We start from the raw sequence: 17809 nt of genomic DNA, 5'->3' as shown, positions 1-17809 counted from the left end.
TATTTTTGTCCCATTTATAAACATTGAGTGGCGTCGGTGGCCCGCTGCAGGCGCGAGATCGCCCCCAGCATGAACGTAGGTTATTTTTACCGTAGCGAAGCGAAGGTCAAAAAATTACCGAAGTGGGCTGGGGCCGCGATCTCGTATAATAATAATAAAAACTCTATACATCTTTGGGAAAGAGGAGAGAAAGAAAAAGTGTGGGGGGGGGCAACAATGGGCCGCTCAATTGATATTATTGGTGAAAGAGAGCGCACTACTCTCACCCAGTTCAATACAATTTTTTTTTTTTTTTTTTTTTTTTTTTTTTTTGTCGTTGTTCAATGAAAAAAGGTGCATCATGCCCATGCCCAACGAAAAGGCTTATTCGTCAATCATAGGGCCATCCCGTATGAACAACGATCAAGTGATCCTGCTCTTAAAGAGAGAGGCAAAAAGCAGAAAGAAAAAAGTGGGTCTACAGCAGCATTTTATACTTTGTTTGATTCTCAGGCATGACGAATTAAAAATAAACAAAAAGTGGGTTAGACGTTTCATACTTAAAAGGGCGTAAGTAAGGGTAACCCATCTAATTTATCAGTGCCACTTTTCTTGTATAATACTCTTTATGTTTATGTTGCTTTCACCATCTACTCCCACCCCCCCTTTTAGTCCATCAAAAAACAAAAACAAAAAGTATAAGGGAGAGGAGGGAAACGTTATTAGTGCTGTAGATAGGCATGTTTCGTTTTTTAATATAAACTTGAAGGACTGTCAGCAGTTACCTTGGTTACCCGGTATTAAATCGGAAAGCATATTACTGTTGGGCATCTTGACGTGTTCGTACATTCTCAAGATATTCAGTACAATTGCTTTTTTTTTTATGCTTAAAAGGAAGCACATTTGTTCGAGTTTACTATACAAAGTTAAAAAAAAAAAAAATACCATAGCACATGGGATTATTATGCTTCGACTCTGGTGGTTTTGTGATGCTATGAACAATGGAAACTACATGGTGATGTGAGCAGCTTGCTCTTTACTTTTTTCTTTTTTATAAAAAAGAAAAAGGGACCAATTTGGCCATACCCAAAAGTCTTTGGTAAAAGAGTTAGATCAAACGCTTTACTTTTACCGATACACAACGGTACTATTTATCCGTTTCGTTCCATGTTATTAGCATGATCGCACCAAATCTAGAAATTGTCTAAAGTGACAACGATTGACACTATGAAAAGCAGCATGAACTCACCCTTTTTGTTTTATCGGAACCCGTCTAAATGATGGGGGGGGGGGAAACCCTCGCGGCTCATAGGGGTGTCGTGCTTTTTTGCAATGAATTGTCGTTTTACAATATCACTTTGTCATATCAAAAAAGGTAATCCATGCTACAAAGGTCGTGTTCGATATAAATCCTCTCATCTAGGATGGATTTTTTTTGGGGGGGGGAAAGAAGAGTTACCACTTATTCCATTGTTAGACAAAACGTTGCAGGTTTTTATCGAACATTTTTGTTTAGACTACGTTAAAAAAGAAGATGCAAAAAAAAAAGGATGTGTTATAGTGTCCAAATGAATAGACGTTAGGATATCATTATTTTTTAGTGATCTTAGTTCTGAACAGGGTATAATTGCTTATAAGGAGGAGAATTTATACACTGTTATCCCAAATGTTACCATGTCGTTCTTTTAATCTTTATGGGGGGGGGGATGTTAAGCGACATAAATCTAGAGGGAGAGTTTTTTTTTTGGTAAACGCCTTCAAGTCATGCTTATTTCTAGACAAGTTGGGGGGAGGAGGGGATTATATGTCATATTATAATTCATAACCATTTACTTTTTAAACATGTATTCCAGGTCAAAAGAATAACTTTTTTTTGGGGGGTATAGCAAAGACATTACATAATCAGGCGCCTTTTTCTAGAGTTTGTAATTAAACAAGTGAACGAGTGGCAGGCCCGTATCAAGCGACTATGCGCGTTTATCTATATCAGATGGGGGGGGATAATGCAAATGGTCATACAGAGTAATTTTACGCCTCAATCGGTGTGCAAAAAAAAAAAAAAAAAAAAAGTGTTTTTTTTTCAAGGGTAGTAAATTTTTTTGGTTGAGTGTGTTTTTATTTAAATAGACACACAGATAAATTAAGGGGGGCGGTTACCAAGTAATTTGACAAGTAAAAAAAAAAAAAAGAGAAACCTTTTAAGGAAGTCGGAGACTTTTTCGGTCATGGTTACAATAGGGCCGTGAGTCCTGGGTCAAGAGAAGAGTTTTTTTTAGATTCGGAAAGATATAAAATGTGGGTTTTTATTAAAAAAAAAAAGTATACTTGTTTCTTTTTTTACTACTACACACACAGAGAGAGAGAATGAACCGAGGATCACTTGTACTGTAAGTAAACAGATACAAGAAAGAAAATAATAAAAAAAAAAAGACGGGGATTTGCATTACACACATGTTAATTTATCATATTAAAATAGAGATATTGATGAGGCTGAATACCTCTTGGATCAATTAGGAGCTCCAGATAAAGATGAAGATAAATTAGTCACCAAACTAAGATATAGGTTAAGTCTATTTTTGAAGGAGATTCGTGATGGAGCAGAAGGTAAAAACGAATATAAAAAAGGGCATCAGAAAGGAATTAACAATGATTACACATGAATAGGCTCCGGAAAGAGAGATTAATTTTTTTTTTTTTTTTTTTTTTGTGAAAAGGCCTAGATTGATGGTCTTTTTTTTTTTCTATATAAAAATAATAAACTTTTAAACTGGCCCTTTTTTTTTTTTTTTTTTTTTTTTTTTTTTTCCTTTCTTCTTTTCTTCTTCTCTCTGTCCCATATAGAATGGATTTATGAACCTTTTTCTTTTTTTTTTTAAATACACACACAAATGTCACAATTATCACAATATCTATTGGAATCCGATATTAACTTTTATCGTGATTATGCAATTACACTTATTAAACACAATCCGGCCTCTTTTGATTTAGACGAGTTTGAGTCGATTCTCTATGAGAACGAGTCCGTACCGAAAGACCGTACGATCCAGCAAGCGTTTCATGATTTTGAAAACGATAAAAAGTCACAGTATGAATTAAATCCAAGGTTTGGTCGATATGTAATGTAAAGAAATATATAATTTTTTTTTTTTATTTTTTGCATTTTGATAAAATAAGGTATTCATTTTTCATTTTTTTTTGTATGAAAAATATAATAATTTAGGTTTGGGACATCAGTGACCAATGGTATCAGAAATGGAATGTGGTATTCTCAGTTGAGCATATGTGGAACTGGTTGGAGCACGGGGTCACACGTTCGTCGGCGCAACAATTAATCACGACCGATCATGTATTTGACACCACCCATATTCAACCTTGGCTCAATCGCATCATTGTCAGGTATAACGTGCATCCAGATCATCAAAACTTGTTACAAGATATCTGCAGATACATTGGTGATTGGCACCAAACAAATCGTACATTGACCCTCAAGGGTACCTTTCGATTAAACACCATACCTTTATTTCCGCCCAATTGGTTTAAAAATAAGTCGAGACAAAACAGTAATAATTTCGAAGGTCTAGCTCCTTCTTATCTCGTCAATTTTGTACCCCCATATGCTCTTCATGACTCCCAAATACCAGAGAGATGGAACCAAGTCTTTCTTAAAGGCATCACCGTCGATCCCGATCACAAGGTAAGATAAAAAAAAGCTTTTCTCAATCATTTTCCTCCCCGTGCCTAGTTCTAAATTTCCCACCCACCCCCCCCTTTCTTTTACACCTGTTAGTTCAACTTGGATCCCATCTTGATCGCCTCCGCTATCCCAATCCTCGGTTTAACAGTTCATTACGACGAAGCATCAGGCTACAGTAAATTAATGCTGGTGATGACCAAGGCAAAATTTGGTAATTTAGAAGACCATATCGAAAAGGACACGCCCATCGACTACTACAAACCATGTCAATTAGCCCTGAGTCTCACTAAAGATATCAAGGATTTGCATTGGAATTATATTCATGGTAATATTCACCCACGAAATATCTTGTTAAACAATGCAGATTATGTTGGTGAATTAGTGGATATCACCTTTATGCATCGAAACAATGATCAACAACCCAACACAGATATGAAGTGGGCGGGCCGATGGCCTTATGTTGCGCCCGAAGTTGTTTCCACGGGTCTAAGTACCTCAGCTGATATGTATGCACTGGGTATTGTTCTATGGCAATTGATCTCGAGGGTGACATTTCCTAGTGATGCACTTGTTGATCCGTGTGTGTATCGTATTGAACCTATACCGGGCGTATTGAAAGAATGGGAAGATATCTATGTGGATTGCCTTCATTCGGATCCGACAAAACGACCGAACGCGTACACGATCCATCGACGACTGACGCATCTGTGTCATACGTTGCGTACAAAGCGAGTCCCATTAGGGCAGAGGACACTGGGTTACATCAAGGAAAGAAGAAACGAAGTGGATCAATTCTTGTTCAATTATAGAAAATCCACACCGCAATTACTACAATCGGACGATGATGATGCTGCTTCCACTTGTTCTACTACTTCCTCCAATACCATGACAACGTTATGTCAGGTAGGAAATCATGTCTTGACCGCTTCCGTCACTCGTCCATCCCATCAACGTCTAAAAAGTTATCCCAATTTACTCCAAAGTTTTCCTCCTTGTCTGTAACAAAAAAAAAAAAAAAAATACAAACTAGGCAAACCCCTTTCCTTCTTTTTTTCTTTTTTTTTTTTGCATTCTCTCTCAATCCCCCCATTTAAATGTAGTATAATAATTAGTAATATATCCCATTAGCGTTGTTTTTATATATATATATAAAAAAAAAAAAACTGTATCAGGGGTGTCTTTTATTCTGTAACATTTATAAATAGCAAACATTCCCAGGGTACTGGGTCATTTTATTATTTATGCAAAAATAGAGATTGTATTTGTTACAAACAAAAATGTGATTTTTTTTTTTTGTTTGTTCTATGACAAATCAAATCCAGCATCCGCCGTAATTGCATACAGTAATTTCCTATTCGCACCAAAAAAATTAACAATTTTTTTTGAAAAAAAAAAAAAAAAAAAAAACCGCGGGGGTAAATTTAAATAGATGCACTTACTCTCTTAGGATTTCATAGTTACTATAATTAGGCAATTTCAACAAATTGACGCAGGTAGAGCTGGTAGGCAATCTTTCATTGGTATCACCCGCATTACGAAGACAAAACTGGGGTACGAGTTCCTTGAAACCTAACAAGGGTGGTCGAGAGCAAGACGTGACGAATTTGACAAACTTCATGCGTAGTGAATTATCAAACGACTCGAGGGCCTTCCAAAAGTTCTGTACGGCCCCATCGCGTTCTGTAAACCCTGCAAGTACGGTATGGGTACGTAGATCCCTCAGATCGATGGGCACGGAGGCCCCACCCAGCATAATCTGTAACTCTTGTGGATTAAACATGCGAAGCCATTTAATATCCACAATCGTGGACAATCCTCGAAAGAAGGCTCTGCATTGTTTGGCAATCTGCACATTCAATCGATAATTCGCCATCAGATAGATGTACTGGATTCGGTTCGCGTTCGTGACCGCGATTTGGCTTCCGTTCGCGATTAACTCTACATTCACAGACCGACCGTTCTCCAGATGCGTACTGGTAAAGTCCAAAGAAAGATCTTCGACATTCCCATCGAAATTCTTTACTGCTAATAATCCCTTGTATAATTCAGGGTCCAACGAGACCAAATCATCCACTTTTTTTTTTTTTTCTTCTTAGTCATTATCGATTTTTTTTTTTTTTTTTTTTTTTTTTTTAAAAAAAAAAAAAGCAGTACTTACAACAGTTGACCTTTCCAAGACATTTCTTTAAAAAGAATTCGGCAAATGCAACATCCAACAAAATACCCTCGTACACTGCTTTACCAATAATTAAGCCAAGGAACTTGAAATATTCTAATTTTTGGGCTATAAAAGAAAAAAAGAAAAAAAAAAGGTTGAAAAAAATCCCCCATTCCTGTGACAATTTTTTTTTTTTTTTTGGATGGCAGTAAAAACTTACGTTCTGTCGCTCTTGAGCTTGGATTTGGATAGATCAAATTATCCGGGGTAGTGACAAACAAACCATAATTTGTATCAAACGCTTCCACACTCAGACCTGTCAAAAACTCCTTGAAGACGCCACCACCATCAATCCCTGCCTCTTCCAAACCAAACTCATCCACAAAGGAAATAGCCACCTTATTTTTCAATTCGACGCCCAAGGCGTTGAGTGAATGAAAGCCGTCTTCCAACATATGGTCTCTTCTCACAGTGGCAGCGGCTTTGGGACGACTATAGAACTCATCAATCTTGTTACGTTTCTTGTCGTTCTGGACAAACATCCGAAAGATCTCGACACGTTGCTCAAAGGGGATCACAAAGGGGATGTTGTTTAACAATCCAAGGCGAGGACTGATCACGGCTAATCGACCCTTAGATATCATACGTAAGGGTCTGAGTGGCATGTTATGCTCCTGTTGTTGTTCGCTCTCCAGGTTAAACTCTTCCGCTACCGCTTCGCTGGAGAAGGTATCGGTATCCAAGTCGGGTATTAACCAATGATCTTCGGGACAGAAGGGTCGACGCGAACTAAAAAAAAAAAAAAAGATGGGCGGGATAAGATATATATATATATATAAAAGGCCTTCATTCTTTGGGGGGGTACTTACTCTCGCATATGAATTTGTTGCAATAGATGAGTGACACTGGTACGAAGCTGAGTTAATTGAATACCCGTGAATCCAATCGATTGTGTAAGATCCATACTGTTGGCACGCCAAAACATGACAAACGAAATATTCTTTAGTTGTGTACCTAATTCCATCACCTGCGTTAATCCCAAAGGATTGGAATGGACAGTGGATGGATTCTTTTCCAGAAATTCTTCATCGCCCAGGGTTAATAATAATCGAGTATAGACCTCACAAAGTAAGAATAAAACAGACCAACTTTCAAAGCACGTCTTTTTCGAATCTATTTTTTTGTGTTTATATGTTTTTAATGAAGGGAGCGTTTAAAAAGACCCCCCACACGAACCCCCCCCCCCTTTTTTTTTTCTCTATCTGTGAAAGATACATGTGTTTTACCTGTAATGGATTTAACGGCTTCAGATAAATGTCGAATGATACTTTGGTCCTCTTTAAAAAGGATGGATTCGTCCGAATCCGACCAAGCGTGCCATAAAATCTGCAGTAAATGGTGTGTATTGGAGGCCTTGTATAACAAGGTATTGAGGATGGTGTCCTTTTTCATGGGCCAACGTAACATGAGGGTATTGAAAAAGCTCGAGATAGATTGAATCACTTCACCGTTTCCTGCTGAGGTGGCCAATTTCATAAATCGGTATAATAAATGGTTCACGCGTTCCGAATCATACAGTAATCCCAGTCGTGCTCGTATACCCGGTAAAATTTCGTCTTGACTCTCACCGGGTACTTGTGTCGCCTCCTTCATGATGATATCCGGCTTCTCCTCCTCATCATCTGAGGATGAATCATCTTCTACATCCATCATATCGTGATTGACGGGAGCACTGGGGTCTGCTAAATAAGAAATTGGCAAATGCGTCAATAGCAATTGTACAGCCTTGGCATATTCCGTCTTTTTTTTTTTTTTTTTTTGTTATTGTTGTTTTTGAAATTAGAAAGGTAGTTTTTATCTCTCTCTCACACACACATATATATATAAAAGGACTTACAAGTGCGCCATCCAAGTATTTACCAGAATCAATATCACTCAATTCGGTAATATTCATTAATAATCCCGCCACTGCCATATCCTGCAATCTCTGTTGCTGTCCATCCTCATGATAAAACAAGGTAGCTGTTGTGTCCAAGATGTCTTTTAAGGGCAAATGAGTGACGAGTGCTGTCGCTAGATGATGGGATAGGTGATCGAGTAAGAAAGGTTGTGTCAATAATTCGAGGGTGAGCATGCGCACCAAGAGAGGCCTTGTGAGGTACTGGGTGTTTTTCTTGTTTTTTCCATAGGTTTGGACAAGTAAAGAGGCAGGGTAGTCATACGGCGGTGATAGAGTGGCTAATTGGAATACAATGTTTTCGAGCGGTCCCTTGTCCATGGTTGTATGCAGCATGACGACGTCTTTTATCTGGCGGAGTAAATCCGTGTTGAATAATGCAAAAGTTACAATTCGCATACGGTTTCTATCGTTCTGATGTTGTGGGTACGTCATCGGGTCTATTAACAGAGATAGCAATTGACACGCAGGCGCATGACTTTTTTTTTTTTTTTTGAAAAAAAGAGTCAGTTTGCAACCTATTTTTTTTTTTTTTTTTCTATTTTGTTTTGTACCTCTTGATGCTTTGTAAAAGCACCTTTTTAATTAGTAAGCAGGCAATCCAAATCCAGGAGTCGAGAGTCTCTTTATCCTGTGTGGTAAACATATCGGTCAAGAGACTGGTTGTGTTTGATACGGGTGATAATAGCAGCCCGATAAACCCGTCGAGGTAGAGTGCGTCCCCGGGTGTGGGTTGATAAAATAATAAGAGTTGTCTGGCCATGGTGGTAATGAATTTTTTCTTTCGGTCTAGGCATGTTTCGTTTTGAGTTTGTACAAGCAACTGTTCGAATTCTTTTCGTTGTTCGTGTCGAATGATGGAAGCTTGTTTACGTCCTCTAAAGAAGTTCTACAGAAAAGAAAAGGGGGGGAGGTTGTGAGTGTATTATATTATAAGACAGGTTTTTTAAAGATATTCACCTGAATTTGCTGTGCACTTTTGAGTTTTAAACGGTCTTGTTCTCTGGCTTTACGTTCAGCTTGAGCTTTGGCCATTAACGCACGTTTATCGTCGACCGATTTGACACCTCCCAAGTTAATATTACGTCTTGGTTTATAATTCCCTTCGAAGCTGAAATTCATGTCTCCTCTCTTGTTACGGTGAAAAAAAGAAGAAAAAAAAAAAAAAAAGGAAAAAGATAGTCCTGCCCTTTATATATATACATATATAAACGCGCGTGTATTTCAAATAAAAAAAAAAACGATAAGCGTCACACCCTTTTTTTTTTTTTTTTTTTTTTTTTAATTCTTTTTTCTTTATATAATTGTTGACACGATGAGACCTACAAGAAGAGCCGCCGCTGTGGCAGCCGCTGCTGTATCCCGACCTTTATCACCATCACCTATTTCTTCTGAAGACGACGAAATGGACAGCTCCGAATTGGAGGACATGGAGACGGGCGAGCAGGAAATATTTAGTGAAGAGGATGAAATTGAAGAGGATCAACCTGTTATTCACGATATCATGGACAACAATGACGGCATGGAGTCTTTATCTGAACAGGAGGATGACGAAGAAGAAGAAGAAGAGGAGGAGGAGGAGGAGGGAGAAAGAGAAATTATTCAGGCCGTAGACGAAGAAGAGGTAGACGAAGAAGAGGACGACGAGGAAGAGGATGACGAACAAGTTTTCACTTCTCGTAAACCTGTTAGCCGTAATCCAAACAAACGAAAGAAGCCAGGTAAAAAAAAAAAAAAAAAAAAAGATGAGATAGTATAGGTGCATGCAAATGTATATTCATTTTATGTGGGACCCTAGTTGAACAAGAGAGTGAGGAAGAAGGGTTCTCTGATGATGATGCGGAAATTGTGCAGAATCGACCCATGACCAAGCGACAACGGGCTAAAGTGTATCAAGAGATACCTGAAGAATTTTTGGAGTTACCAATGGGTAAAGAGAACATTTTTTTTTTTTTGTGATGTATATGTGGGGGACTAAGTCTCTCATAATTGATAGATACTGGCAAAAAGAAGCTTTTAACAGAAGAAGAAGAACAGTTAAAGAAATCCGAAGTGGCCAGAAGAAGAAAGAATCAAAGTATTCAACGAGCGGAAAAGGATAAAGCGGATACGATCAACCGATTATTAAAAAAGCAAGCTTCCAAGAGTAAACGTATTATTGATGATGGGGATGATAAAGGAACGACGGCCAATGAGAAATTAATGAAATCAGAGGATCCTAACCGTTTACGTTATATCCATACGTCAAAGGGAAGCCAACTTTGTATACCCACTGTATTTACACTTCAACAGATATTTGGCGAAACAATGTAAGCCTCTTTTTTTTTTTTTTACATATAAGTAAGGGGAGGGAAAAATTACTGATTTTTGTGTGTATGTGTGTCTAGTAGCAAAAAATCAACACCACCCGGACAAGTAAAGAAATGTGAGGTCAGTGGCTGTCAAAAGAATCGTAAATATACTGCCAAAAGAAGTGGAAAATCTGTCTGTTCGCTAGATCATTACAAGTTGGTCGATGCCATTTAAAAAATATTTTTTTGCGGAGAAAAAAAAAAAACGGTTTTATTATTTCAATAAAGAGAGGAGGATTATCATTGTATGTACGTGTTTATGTGAAGTGTGATGTTTCGTATTCTCGTGTGTCCATTTATGCTCTCTTACGGAAACCTTCTACTCTGTGTGTCTTGATGGTGCTGAAGTACATGTCAGCTAAATGACGACAAGAGTTGTCTTTTTTTGAGGGGGAAAGGCAATGTCAATATTATTTCTTTCTTTCTCTCTCTCTCTTTTATACATTGGTATCAAAACTTACAATGGTTGACACCTTCAGTTCTGTAACATTCGTCCAACTTTTCCTTGATCAAACGAGCTTCCATAACCTTGACCCAGTCATCACGAATCTTTTGGTTACGTGCAGCATAGATGGCTAATTAAAGTATTAGCAAGGGGGGGGGGGCATGAGTTAACTTTTTTTGTTTGTTTATTACCTTTGCTGTCAGAGGGATCGACTTGGTCCAATGTAGGGACACTAGATGGATGAATAAAAGAACATGTTAATTCCATGCGTTCATGTACTGGATAATTAAACATTTAAAAAGATCGAACCGTTCGAATTGTTTGTGTTCAGGGTATTCCCAAGCTTCTGTGGCGGTGGTGGACATGATTTAAAAAAAAAAGAGTAGGGAGTTTTTTTTTGTAAAGAAAAAAGGGTGGTGTTAAATATCCCAAATAAAAAAACAACAACAAAATAGAAACCCCGGGGCGTGTGGGTGTGTGGTTGTGAGGGGACAAGGCAGTTGGGGGAGACACCTTTTTTTTTTTTTTTTTTTCTTTTTTTTCCACTACCACAGATTACAAAAAATTGATTTTGATGACGTACACTTTTTTTTTTTTTTTTTTTTGGATGTTGCCCCCAGGAACAAATTCACAAGAAAAATAGACAAGCATGTATGTTTTTTTTTGAAAAAGATTATTTATTTAATGAAAAGAAGTTATATTACATGTAATTACAAACCTACTGAAGAAATGAGTTAATAAAACAAGACTTTTTTTTTAAAAAAATAAAGAGTTTCACCAGTAAAAATAAAAAGAAAAAATAAAAAAAAAAGAGAAAAGATCAGTGCTTCTTAGAGAAATTGTAACAGGTGTATGATTTAAGAATCACGAAACACAGAATGTTTGTCAATAATACACTTATCATCAAGTCAACTCTCTTTTTTTTTTCTTTTTTCTTTTTTTTTTTGAACCAAAATGAAGGCGCTTTTGTATATATATTTGTGATTTCTTTACCTTTTTTCGTGATCATTAATTGTATTTCCCCTCTGTCTCCCCAAAAAAAAAATAAAGGAATATGATTTCTAACATGCTCAGACATCGCCTTTTCTTCGTCATACCTCGAACAAAACCTTCCAGCTTTTTTTTTTTGGTTTTGTCGATATTTCTTTTACAAATAAAGACAAATGAAAGGGTTGAGGGATAATTACTTAAATTCAACGTTTACCAAAGCTTTCATCAGTGCAATATAAAAACTATATTTGAAGAAAGAAAAAAAAAAAAAAAAAAACGAAAAAAAATCTTTTTTTAGAAAAAAAAAAAAATTTTTTTTTTACCGTGAAGCAGTCCGTTATTTTGACGGAGTCCATTCTTTTTTTTTTTCAGCAGGAAAATCACGTTTTTTCCCCCCCCCCAAAGAAAGACAAACATTTTCCTAGTAAAGAGATATTACGCATCGAAAAGTAAACATGAATAGATTTTCTCTGTTACCTTCTTTTTTTTTTGCAGGGTAAAAGGGTGCCTTTTGTCCAGTACCAACTTGAATTTCTCTAATAGAAGCTTTGGACTCCTTTTTAAAAAAATAAAAAAAACGGTGGTAAAATAGCAGTCGTAAATTGACCTGGGGTCCTTAAAAAAAAAAAAATTAAAAAAAAAAAACTATAAAAAGCCAAGAATCCTCGGCATTATTATTGTTTCCTTATCTCACAACGACGAGAAATAAATTTTCTCAATAAGTGGCTTAAAAAAATGTATACTGGCTCTAATCCGGTACACTTTCTTATAGGGCTTCAAGATAGACGCTTGCAGTTTAAAACCTTTGTCGGAGGACTTGTTCCTTTGATTGACAATTGACCAATGCTGTTCGACATTGTTATTTTCTACTTATAATGAAAAAGAAAAAAAATATATATTACCGGATGGGTGACATTTCAACCTTGGGCAGTAATAGTCAACGAGGGATAAAGGCGCCTTTTTTTGTGTGTGTGTGTGTGTGTGTCGAAACCCAGTTCTGTTTTCTTGTATGCATCTTTAGCTTTAAATGATGTTGAGAAACTATGTTTAGCTTAGACAATAAAGTAAAATAAAGAATAATAAGTTTCAAACTTCTAAATTATGGTGGGCAAGATGTCTGTCTGTTGTGATCTATGAGCTATTAGTTAAGCTATCCATAACAGTCACTTCGAATGTTAGTTTATCGAAATACGTCCTATGAGGTATACATCGTCCAAGAGGGTGGGATAGTGATGAAAAAGTAGTTCGTATATCTTTACTTATTAAAATGAAGAGATGAATTAGTTTGCATCATTTTGAAATTTACAAATATGTCATGAAATTCCTCATATATTCTTTAACACAGATACCCTATCGAAATCACAATTTCATATTTGATTAGCTTTATTTTCGAAGCTCGTTTGCCTCAAAAAAAGAGGAATACGGAGACAATAAACGTGTATGTACATACATATATTAACAGAGCGATTTCTGTTGAAAGATATCTCTTCACTGAAAAGCATTAGCGTCTGTTTTTTTTTTTTTTTTTTTTTGCGTGAAAGCAAAGAGAATGCTGAAATATAGTCTGTGGAGTCAAGTCAATGACAAATGGTGGAAAACTGAGCTTTAAAAATGGAGGTCGAACTTATTGTGTAGATGACGAACGAGGATGATGTTCCTCGCATCAGCCAATGATAACTTGACAAGACCAAAAAATAAAAAATTGATTTTCCCCTCGCATTTTTAAAATAGATATAGGTTCCCTCCCATTGTTTTTTTTTTATTTTTCATTAAAAAAAAAGAAAGAAAGCAAGAATGGCTCAGTATACGTACGATGAGCAAGGCTTTAACTTTTATTATTTCCTCATTTCTGTATTGTCACTATGTCTTGTACCAGTGACAGGACAAACCTTTTATTCTTTATACAAGAAAGGAAGTAAGTTTTCATATCATCTCTTATGTAAAAATAAAAAAAAAAAACTCATCATGTTTTAATAGGTGGTAAGAGCAAAGACATTTGTCAATGTCAAACTTGTCAAAAGGAACGAAAGCATGCCAGTGTGGTCAAACCTAGCCAAGCAAAGAAATTGTTGACCAGCCCAAAGTAATTTTCACTTCATGTAACTTTGCGCGCGTCCCACTAAACACCCCCTCCTCCTCTTTTTCTTTTCTTTTGCAGGTTCCTTTTCTTAGTCATTGGTTGGGTAGCCGTTGTTCTTTTGACTATGCAAGTTGCCAACGCTGAAGTTAAATCCGTTAATTGGGATCCCTATGAGATTTTAGGCATCTCTGAGGTAAAAAAAAAAAATCTTGTTTTTCATTGCGGTTTTTCCCTAAAAAAAAAAAAAAAAACCAAATAGGGCACACCTCTTGCAGATATCAAAAAGACATTTAAGAAATTATCACTTGTTTATCATCCCGATAAAGCAAAGGCGGGTACTGAAAAGGAATCTGAAGAACGTTTCATTGACATCACCAAGGCCTACAAAGTGTAAGTTCTCCTTCCCACCTCGCGCGCCCTTGGGAACTCTAAAAGCTAAACTAACTTTTTTTTTTCTCAATAGATTGACAGATGATGATACACGTAAGAACTTTGAGGAATTCGGTCACCCTGATGGTAAGCAATCCTTTACAATGGGTGTTGCACTTCCCAAGGGCCTTGTTGAAGGAAACGGTTTCTTTGTCTTGAGTTTCTACGCTCTTGCTTTCGGTTTAGGTTTACCTTATTTTATTGTAAGTCTTTTTATTCTTTTTATATGTGCAAAAACAAAAAAATACTGAAGCAAACCCATTGGTAGGCTCAATGGTGGTACAAGTCGCGTCGTCTTACCAAGGATAAGATTTTGAACAAGACCATGGGTGTTTTCGTCAAGGGATTAAAGGAAAATGATGGATTTAAAGGTAAATTACACTTGACAATTAGAAAAAAAAAGAGGTTAAGGGGGGGGGGGGCGGTAGGAGACTACTATACAAAGATGTTTATAAAATAACGCTTTCAAAAAAAAAAAAAAATTAGAAATTGTCCATGTTTTATCGGGTGCACATGAATTTAAAGAATCTACCGACGTTCGTTCGGGTAGTGAGGAAAAGGAATTGACATTGATCAACAATAGTATTGCAGAAGAATTAGAAAATCGATTGGGAGAGAAATTTGATCGTTTAGATGCCAGTGTTCCTGGCTACCGTCGTAAAGCTCGCACACTTTTATATGCCCATTTCCTTCGTATCGATGTAGCTACCAAGGGTTCTAACGCGCTCTTGAAGGATCAAAAGTTCATTGTGGATAAATCCATTCATATCTTGCAAGGTCTTATGCAGATTGCTACTGTCAAGCAATGGTTAAGTTCTACCTGCGCTTTAATGGAATTACAACAACATCTTTTACAAGCTACCTATCCAGGTGAAGCCAGCATCAAGCAGTTACCCCACATCACGAACGCTCTCTTGCGTAAGTATTATCGCAGTAAGAAGGTCCATGTCAGTACCGTCCAACAACTTTGTGACATGTCTGAAGTCGAACGCAAACAATTGTTAAAGCCTCTTTCCGATACCGAATATCTCGATGTCATGGAAGTCGCTCATCGTATTCCCAAATTATCTGTCAAGAAGGCTGTGTTCAAGGTCATTGGTGACAAGATTATCACAACAGGTGCCATCATTACTTTTATTCTCAAGTTGCAAAACGGACAAGTGACTAGTGTTGAAACGACTCAAGAAGTGGCCAAGGTAAATGAAGAAGAAGAAGAGGAGGAAGAAGAGGATGAAGCGATTGTTTCTTCTCAAGCTGAAGAGGATAAAAAGAACAAGGATGCAAAGACATTGCCTATGGCTCATACACCTTATTATCCCGGAGAAAAGAAGCCCTGTTGGTGGATTTTCTTGGGTGACCCCAAGGTGAACCGTATTTTAGTTCCTCATAAAAAGGTCACGGATATTGTGGATGAACAAACTATCAAGATTCCTTTCCCTGGTCCACCCAAACCTGGCGTATACACTTTCTCTCTCTATGTTAAATCAGATACTTATACCGGTACAGATATTCTTCAAGATATTAAGCTCAAGGTCCAAGACCCATCGGAACTTCCTGAGGAAGAGCCTGTGGATGATAGTATCTCTGAGCCTGAGGAAGATTCCATTGCTGGACAGATGAAGATGATGCGTGAACAAGGTTTTGCTACTGCTTTAGCTGGTGGAAGTAAAGATAAAAAAGAAGAGAATGGTGATTCAGATTCGGATTCTTCCTCTGAAGATGAAGCAGATTATGTTACTGAATCTGATTCTGATAAAGACGAGTAAAAAAAGATAACATACATAAAAAAAAAAAAAACTTTTTTATATGCCTACATATATATATAAAAAATAAAACAAAAAGATATACACACTTTTTTTTTTATTTATTCTTATTTCTTTTTCAACACGGCAGGACTTGCGCCAGCACGAAATAATGGGATGGGAGTAGGTGTAGCACCAGGTCGTCGGATGGATCGACTGGTGGCATGTAGACCTAAAGGAGAAGCACCATAGGAGGATCGTAAAGCATCCCCAAATCCTGATTCTGCTCGTGGTGTATTATGACTTTTACGAAGCAAATGCTGTGCTGCAGGTGAGAACATACCAGCCCTAATGAAACGCGTCGTAAGTATTTTTTTTTTACACACGCAACAACAACAACAAAAAGAAGGGGTGGGTGAGGAGGTTTTTTTTTCTTTACCCTGAACGCGGTGTTCCTCGTATATTTCGTTGTTGCTCACTTGTCTTTTTTCGATATGCCTTGGATGCTTTCTCTGATAATCGCATACCTAATTGTTCTCTTTTGGAAACTTGCGGTAAAGAAAATTGAGGACCTGGAGTTTCTGATCCAGGTAGTAATAGAGGGGTGCCTTCAATGGAACCCCAAGTCATTTGAGGTGTTCCCACTCTGGATGGACTAAGTGTGGGTGTTGATTCGACTAGATTATATCCTCTGACTCCCGGTGAGGACGAACTATCATTCAGCCCATTTAATTGATTCCACGGTGTCAGTGATCCTTTGGCTGCCGCTCTATCGGACGGTGCCAATATATTTAACGCTTTCTTTGTCTACTTAGATAGACACACACACATACAACATACAGACAGAGAATGAGAAATGGTTGGGTGTGTGCGGGGGGGGGGGATGATGCTATAGCCTTATTTTTTTTTTTTTTTTTTTACCTCGACTGTGCTAATGACGTGGGTATTCTCGTGTGCGATTGCTTTAGGTTTTGATCGACCGTCGTTATCATTGACCCAAGATTGACTTTTACCTTCTGGGAAATACATGAGAGCGTTCCTTGCCTTATATTTCCATCCTGAAGGTGCTTTTTCATTCATTTCAATGAGTTGAATAGGACTTTGATCATGAGGTTGATCGGTGATGCGTAATTGTTTCGATTCACGGTCAAAGAACCACTTGTTTTGTTGTTTTGTCTTGATGTTTGCTTTCTCTAGTAAATCGGTAAATGAAGCATTATCTTCACTAGGTTTTTTTTTTTTGTTTTTTGTTTTCGACGTTTGTTAGCTTTCTTTTTTGCTGGCATGGCCCCCCCCTTTTCTATAGAAAGAGAAAAAAAGTTTACCTGGTGTAAAGTGTTTGGAACTGATCGAGGGATAGATTTAAATTGACTCTGTTTTCGATCTTTTGTTCGTTTTCTTTGTAATAGTTGACACCTTGGACGTCGTCATTGAGCTGAGCTTTTTAATAAGTGAAAAAATAAGAAAAGTTTAGTGGAGAAACCCAAAAAAAGAAAAAAAAAAAAAAAAAAAGAGAGAGAGAAATTACAAGTTCTGGGATGCTTTAGGTCGTGTAGCTCTTTTCCTGCTTGCTGTAAATCAACTAAAGAACCTGTTGCTTGAGCTTCTAAATAATTTTGTTGGGCTCGTAGTCTTGCCAAGTTTGGAAAGAAGTCTCGTTCGATAATGAGGCTGATGGCCTCTGTGTAGGTATCTTCGTCCAAAACTACCGGATTCGACATTGGTTTAAATAAATAATGAATGAGAAAAAATAAAAAAAACGATATCTAAAAATAAAAAAGAAATATCAATTAAGCAAAAAAAAAGTTTAACTGACGTCACATAAAAATGTATGATTGGCTTTAAACATGTAAAAAGAGATCAGTAGTGAACAGATGCATACTGAGTTCTAAAAAAGCATTTGGGGGTGGGGACGCACTGTAAAAAGATGGTTTTTTGTTTGCAGACACCTCTTTATTTTTCTTTTTTATCATTTTTTTTTTTT

General features: G+C 37.1%; 8 protein-coding genes across 8 annotated transcripts; 4 read left to right on the top strand and 4 right to left on the bottom strand.

Annotated features, from left to right (window-relative positions):
* The first annotated feature begins 2125 nt into the window (after nt 1–2125).
* On the top strand, nt 2126–2685 carry EV154DRAFT_517819 (uncharacterized protein). The gene is made up of 3 exons (XM_051602540.1): nt 2126–2366; nt 2456–2583; nt 2644–2685. The coding sequence occupies exons 1-3, from the start codon at nt 2344–2346 to the stop codon at nt 2661–2663; spliced, it is 171 nt and encodes a 56-aa protein (XP_051454830.1). The 5' UTR covers nt 2126–2343; the 3' UTR covers nt 2664–2685.
* Nucleotides 2686–2805: 120 nt separating this feature from the next.
* On the top strand, nt 2806–4846 carry EV154DRAFT_544960 (kinase-like domain-containing protein). The gene is made up of 3 exons (XM_051604630.1): nt 2806–3095; nt 3200–3673; nt 3767–4846. The coding sequence occupies exons 1-3, from the start codon at nt 2868–2870 to the stop codon at nt 4673–4675; spliced, it is 1611 nt and encodes a 536-aa protein (XP_051454829.1). The 5' UTR covers nt 2806–2867; the 3' UTR covers nt 4676–4846.
* On the bottom strand, nt 4843–8961 carry EV154DRAFT_517811 (uncharacterized protein). Its single transcript, XM_051602539.1, has 9 exons — nt 8749–8961; nt 8343–8677; nt 7729–8266; nt 7118–7631; nt 6701–7004; nt 6052–6620; nt 5832–5957; nt 5113–5746; nt 4843–5024 (listed from the first exon to the last, which is right to left on the bottom strand). The coding sequence occupies exons 1-9, from the start codon at nt 8908–8910 to the stop codon at nt 4976–4978; spliced, it is 3231 nt and encodes a 1076-aa protein (XP_051454828.1). The 5' UTR covers nt 8911–8961; the 3' UTR covers nt 4843–4975.
* A 389-nt stretch (nt 8962–9350) lies between these two features.
* Nucleotides 9351–9607, bottom strand: EV154DRAFT_517810 (uncharacterized protein; the record flags this gene model as incomplete). The annotated part of the gene is made up of 1 exon (XM_051602538.1): nt 9351–9607. A coding segment is annotated over exon 1 (163 nt), but the record flags the coding sequence as incomplete, so codon positions are not given.
* EV154DRAFT_517807 (PAPA-1-like conserved region-domain-containing protein) lies at nt 9351–10319 on the top strand. The gene is made up of 4 exons (XM_051602537.1): nt 9351–9509; nt 9587–9718; nt 9785–10097; nt 10176–10319. The coding sequence occupies exons 2-4, from the start codon at nt 9652–9654 to the stop codon at nt 10312–10314; spliced, it is 519 nt and encodes a 172-aa protein (XP_051454826.1). The 5' UTR covers nt 9351–9509; nt 9587–9651; the 3' UTR covers nt 10315–10319.
* A 270-nt stretch (nt 10320–10589) lies between these two features.
* On the bottom strand, nt 10590–10949 carry EV154DRAFT_539334 (uncharacterized protein; the record flags this gene model as incomplete). The annotated part of the gene is made up of 3 exons (XM_051604339.1): nt 10590–10714; nt 10776–10816; nt 10894–10949. 3 exons carry the CDS (start codon nt 10947–10949, stop codon nt 10590–10592), a joined length of 222 nt encoding a protein of 73 aa, XP_051454825.1.
* A 2310-nt stretch (nt 10950–13259) lies between these two features.
* On the top strand, nt 13260–15937 carry EV154DRAFT_544957 (Sec63 Brl domain-containing protein). The gene is made up of 7 exons (XM_051604629.1): nt 13260–13489; nt 13552–13657; nt 13733–13847; nt 13914–14044; nt 14118–14286; nt 14352–14454; nt 14570–15937. The coding sequence occupies exons 1-7, from the start codon at nt 13369–13371 to the stop codon at nt 15847–15849; spliced, it is 2025 nt and encodes a 674-aa protein (XP_051454824.1). The 5' UTR covers nt 13260–13368; the 3' UTR covers nt 15850–15937.
* EV154DRAFT_517799 (nuclear protein DGCR14) lies at nt 15914–17583 on the bottom strand. The gene is made up of 5 exons (XM_051602536.1): nt 17354–17583; nt 17151–17265; nt 16747–17050; nt 16265–16632; nt 15914–16173 (listed from the first exon to the last, which is right to left on the bottom strand). The coding sequence occupies exons 1-5, from the start codon at nt 17544–17546 to the stop codon at nt 15954–15956; spliced, it is 1200 nt and encodes a 399-aa protein (XP_051454823.1). The 5' UTR covers nt 17547–17583; the 3' UTR covers nt 15914–15953.
* Between the last annotated feature and the right edge of the window lie 226 nt (nt 17584–17809).

This window comes from Mucor mucedo (assembly GCF_025094135.1).
Source record: "Mucor mucedo strain NRRL 3635 chromosome Unknown EV154scaffold_86, whole genome shotgun sequence".
NCBI classification, from domain to species: Eukaryota; Fungi; Mucoromycota; class Mucoromycetes; order Mucorales; family Mucoraceae; genus Mucor; species Mucor mucedo.
The sequence above is the reverse complement of the archived record's forward strand: the minus strand, read 5'-3'. Positions and strand labels throughout refer to the sequence as shown.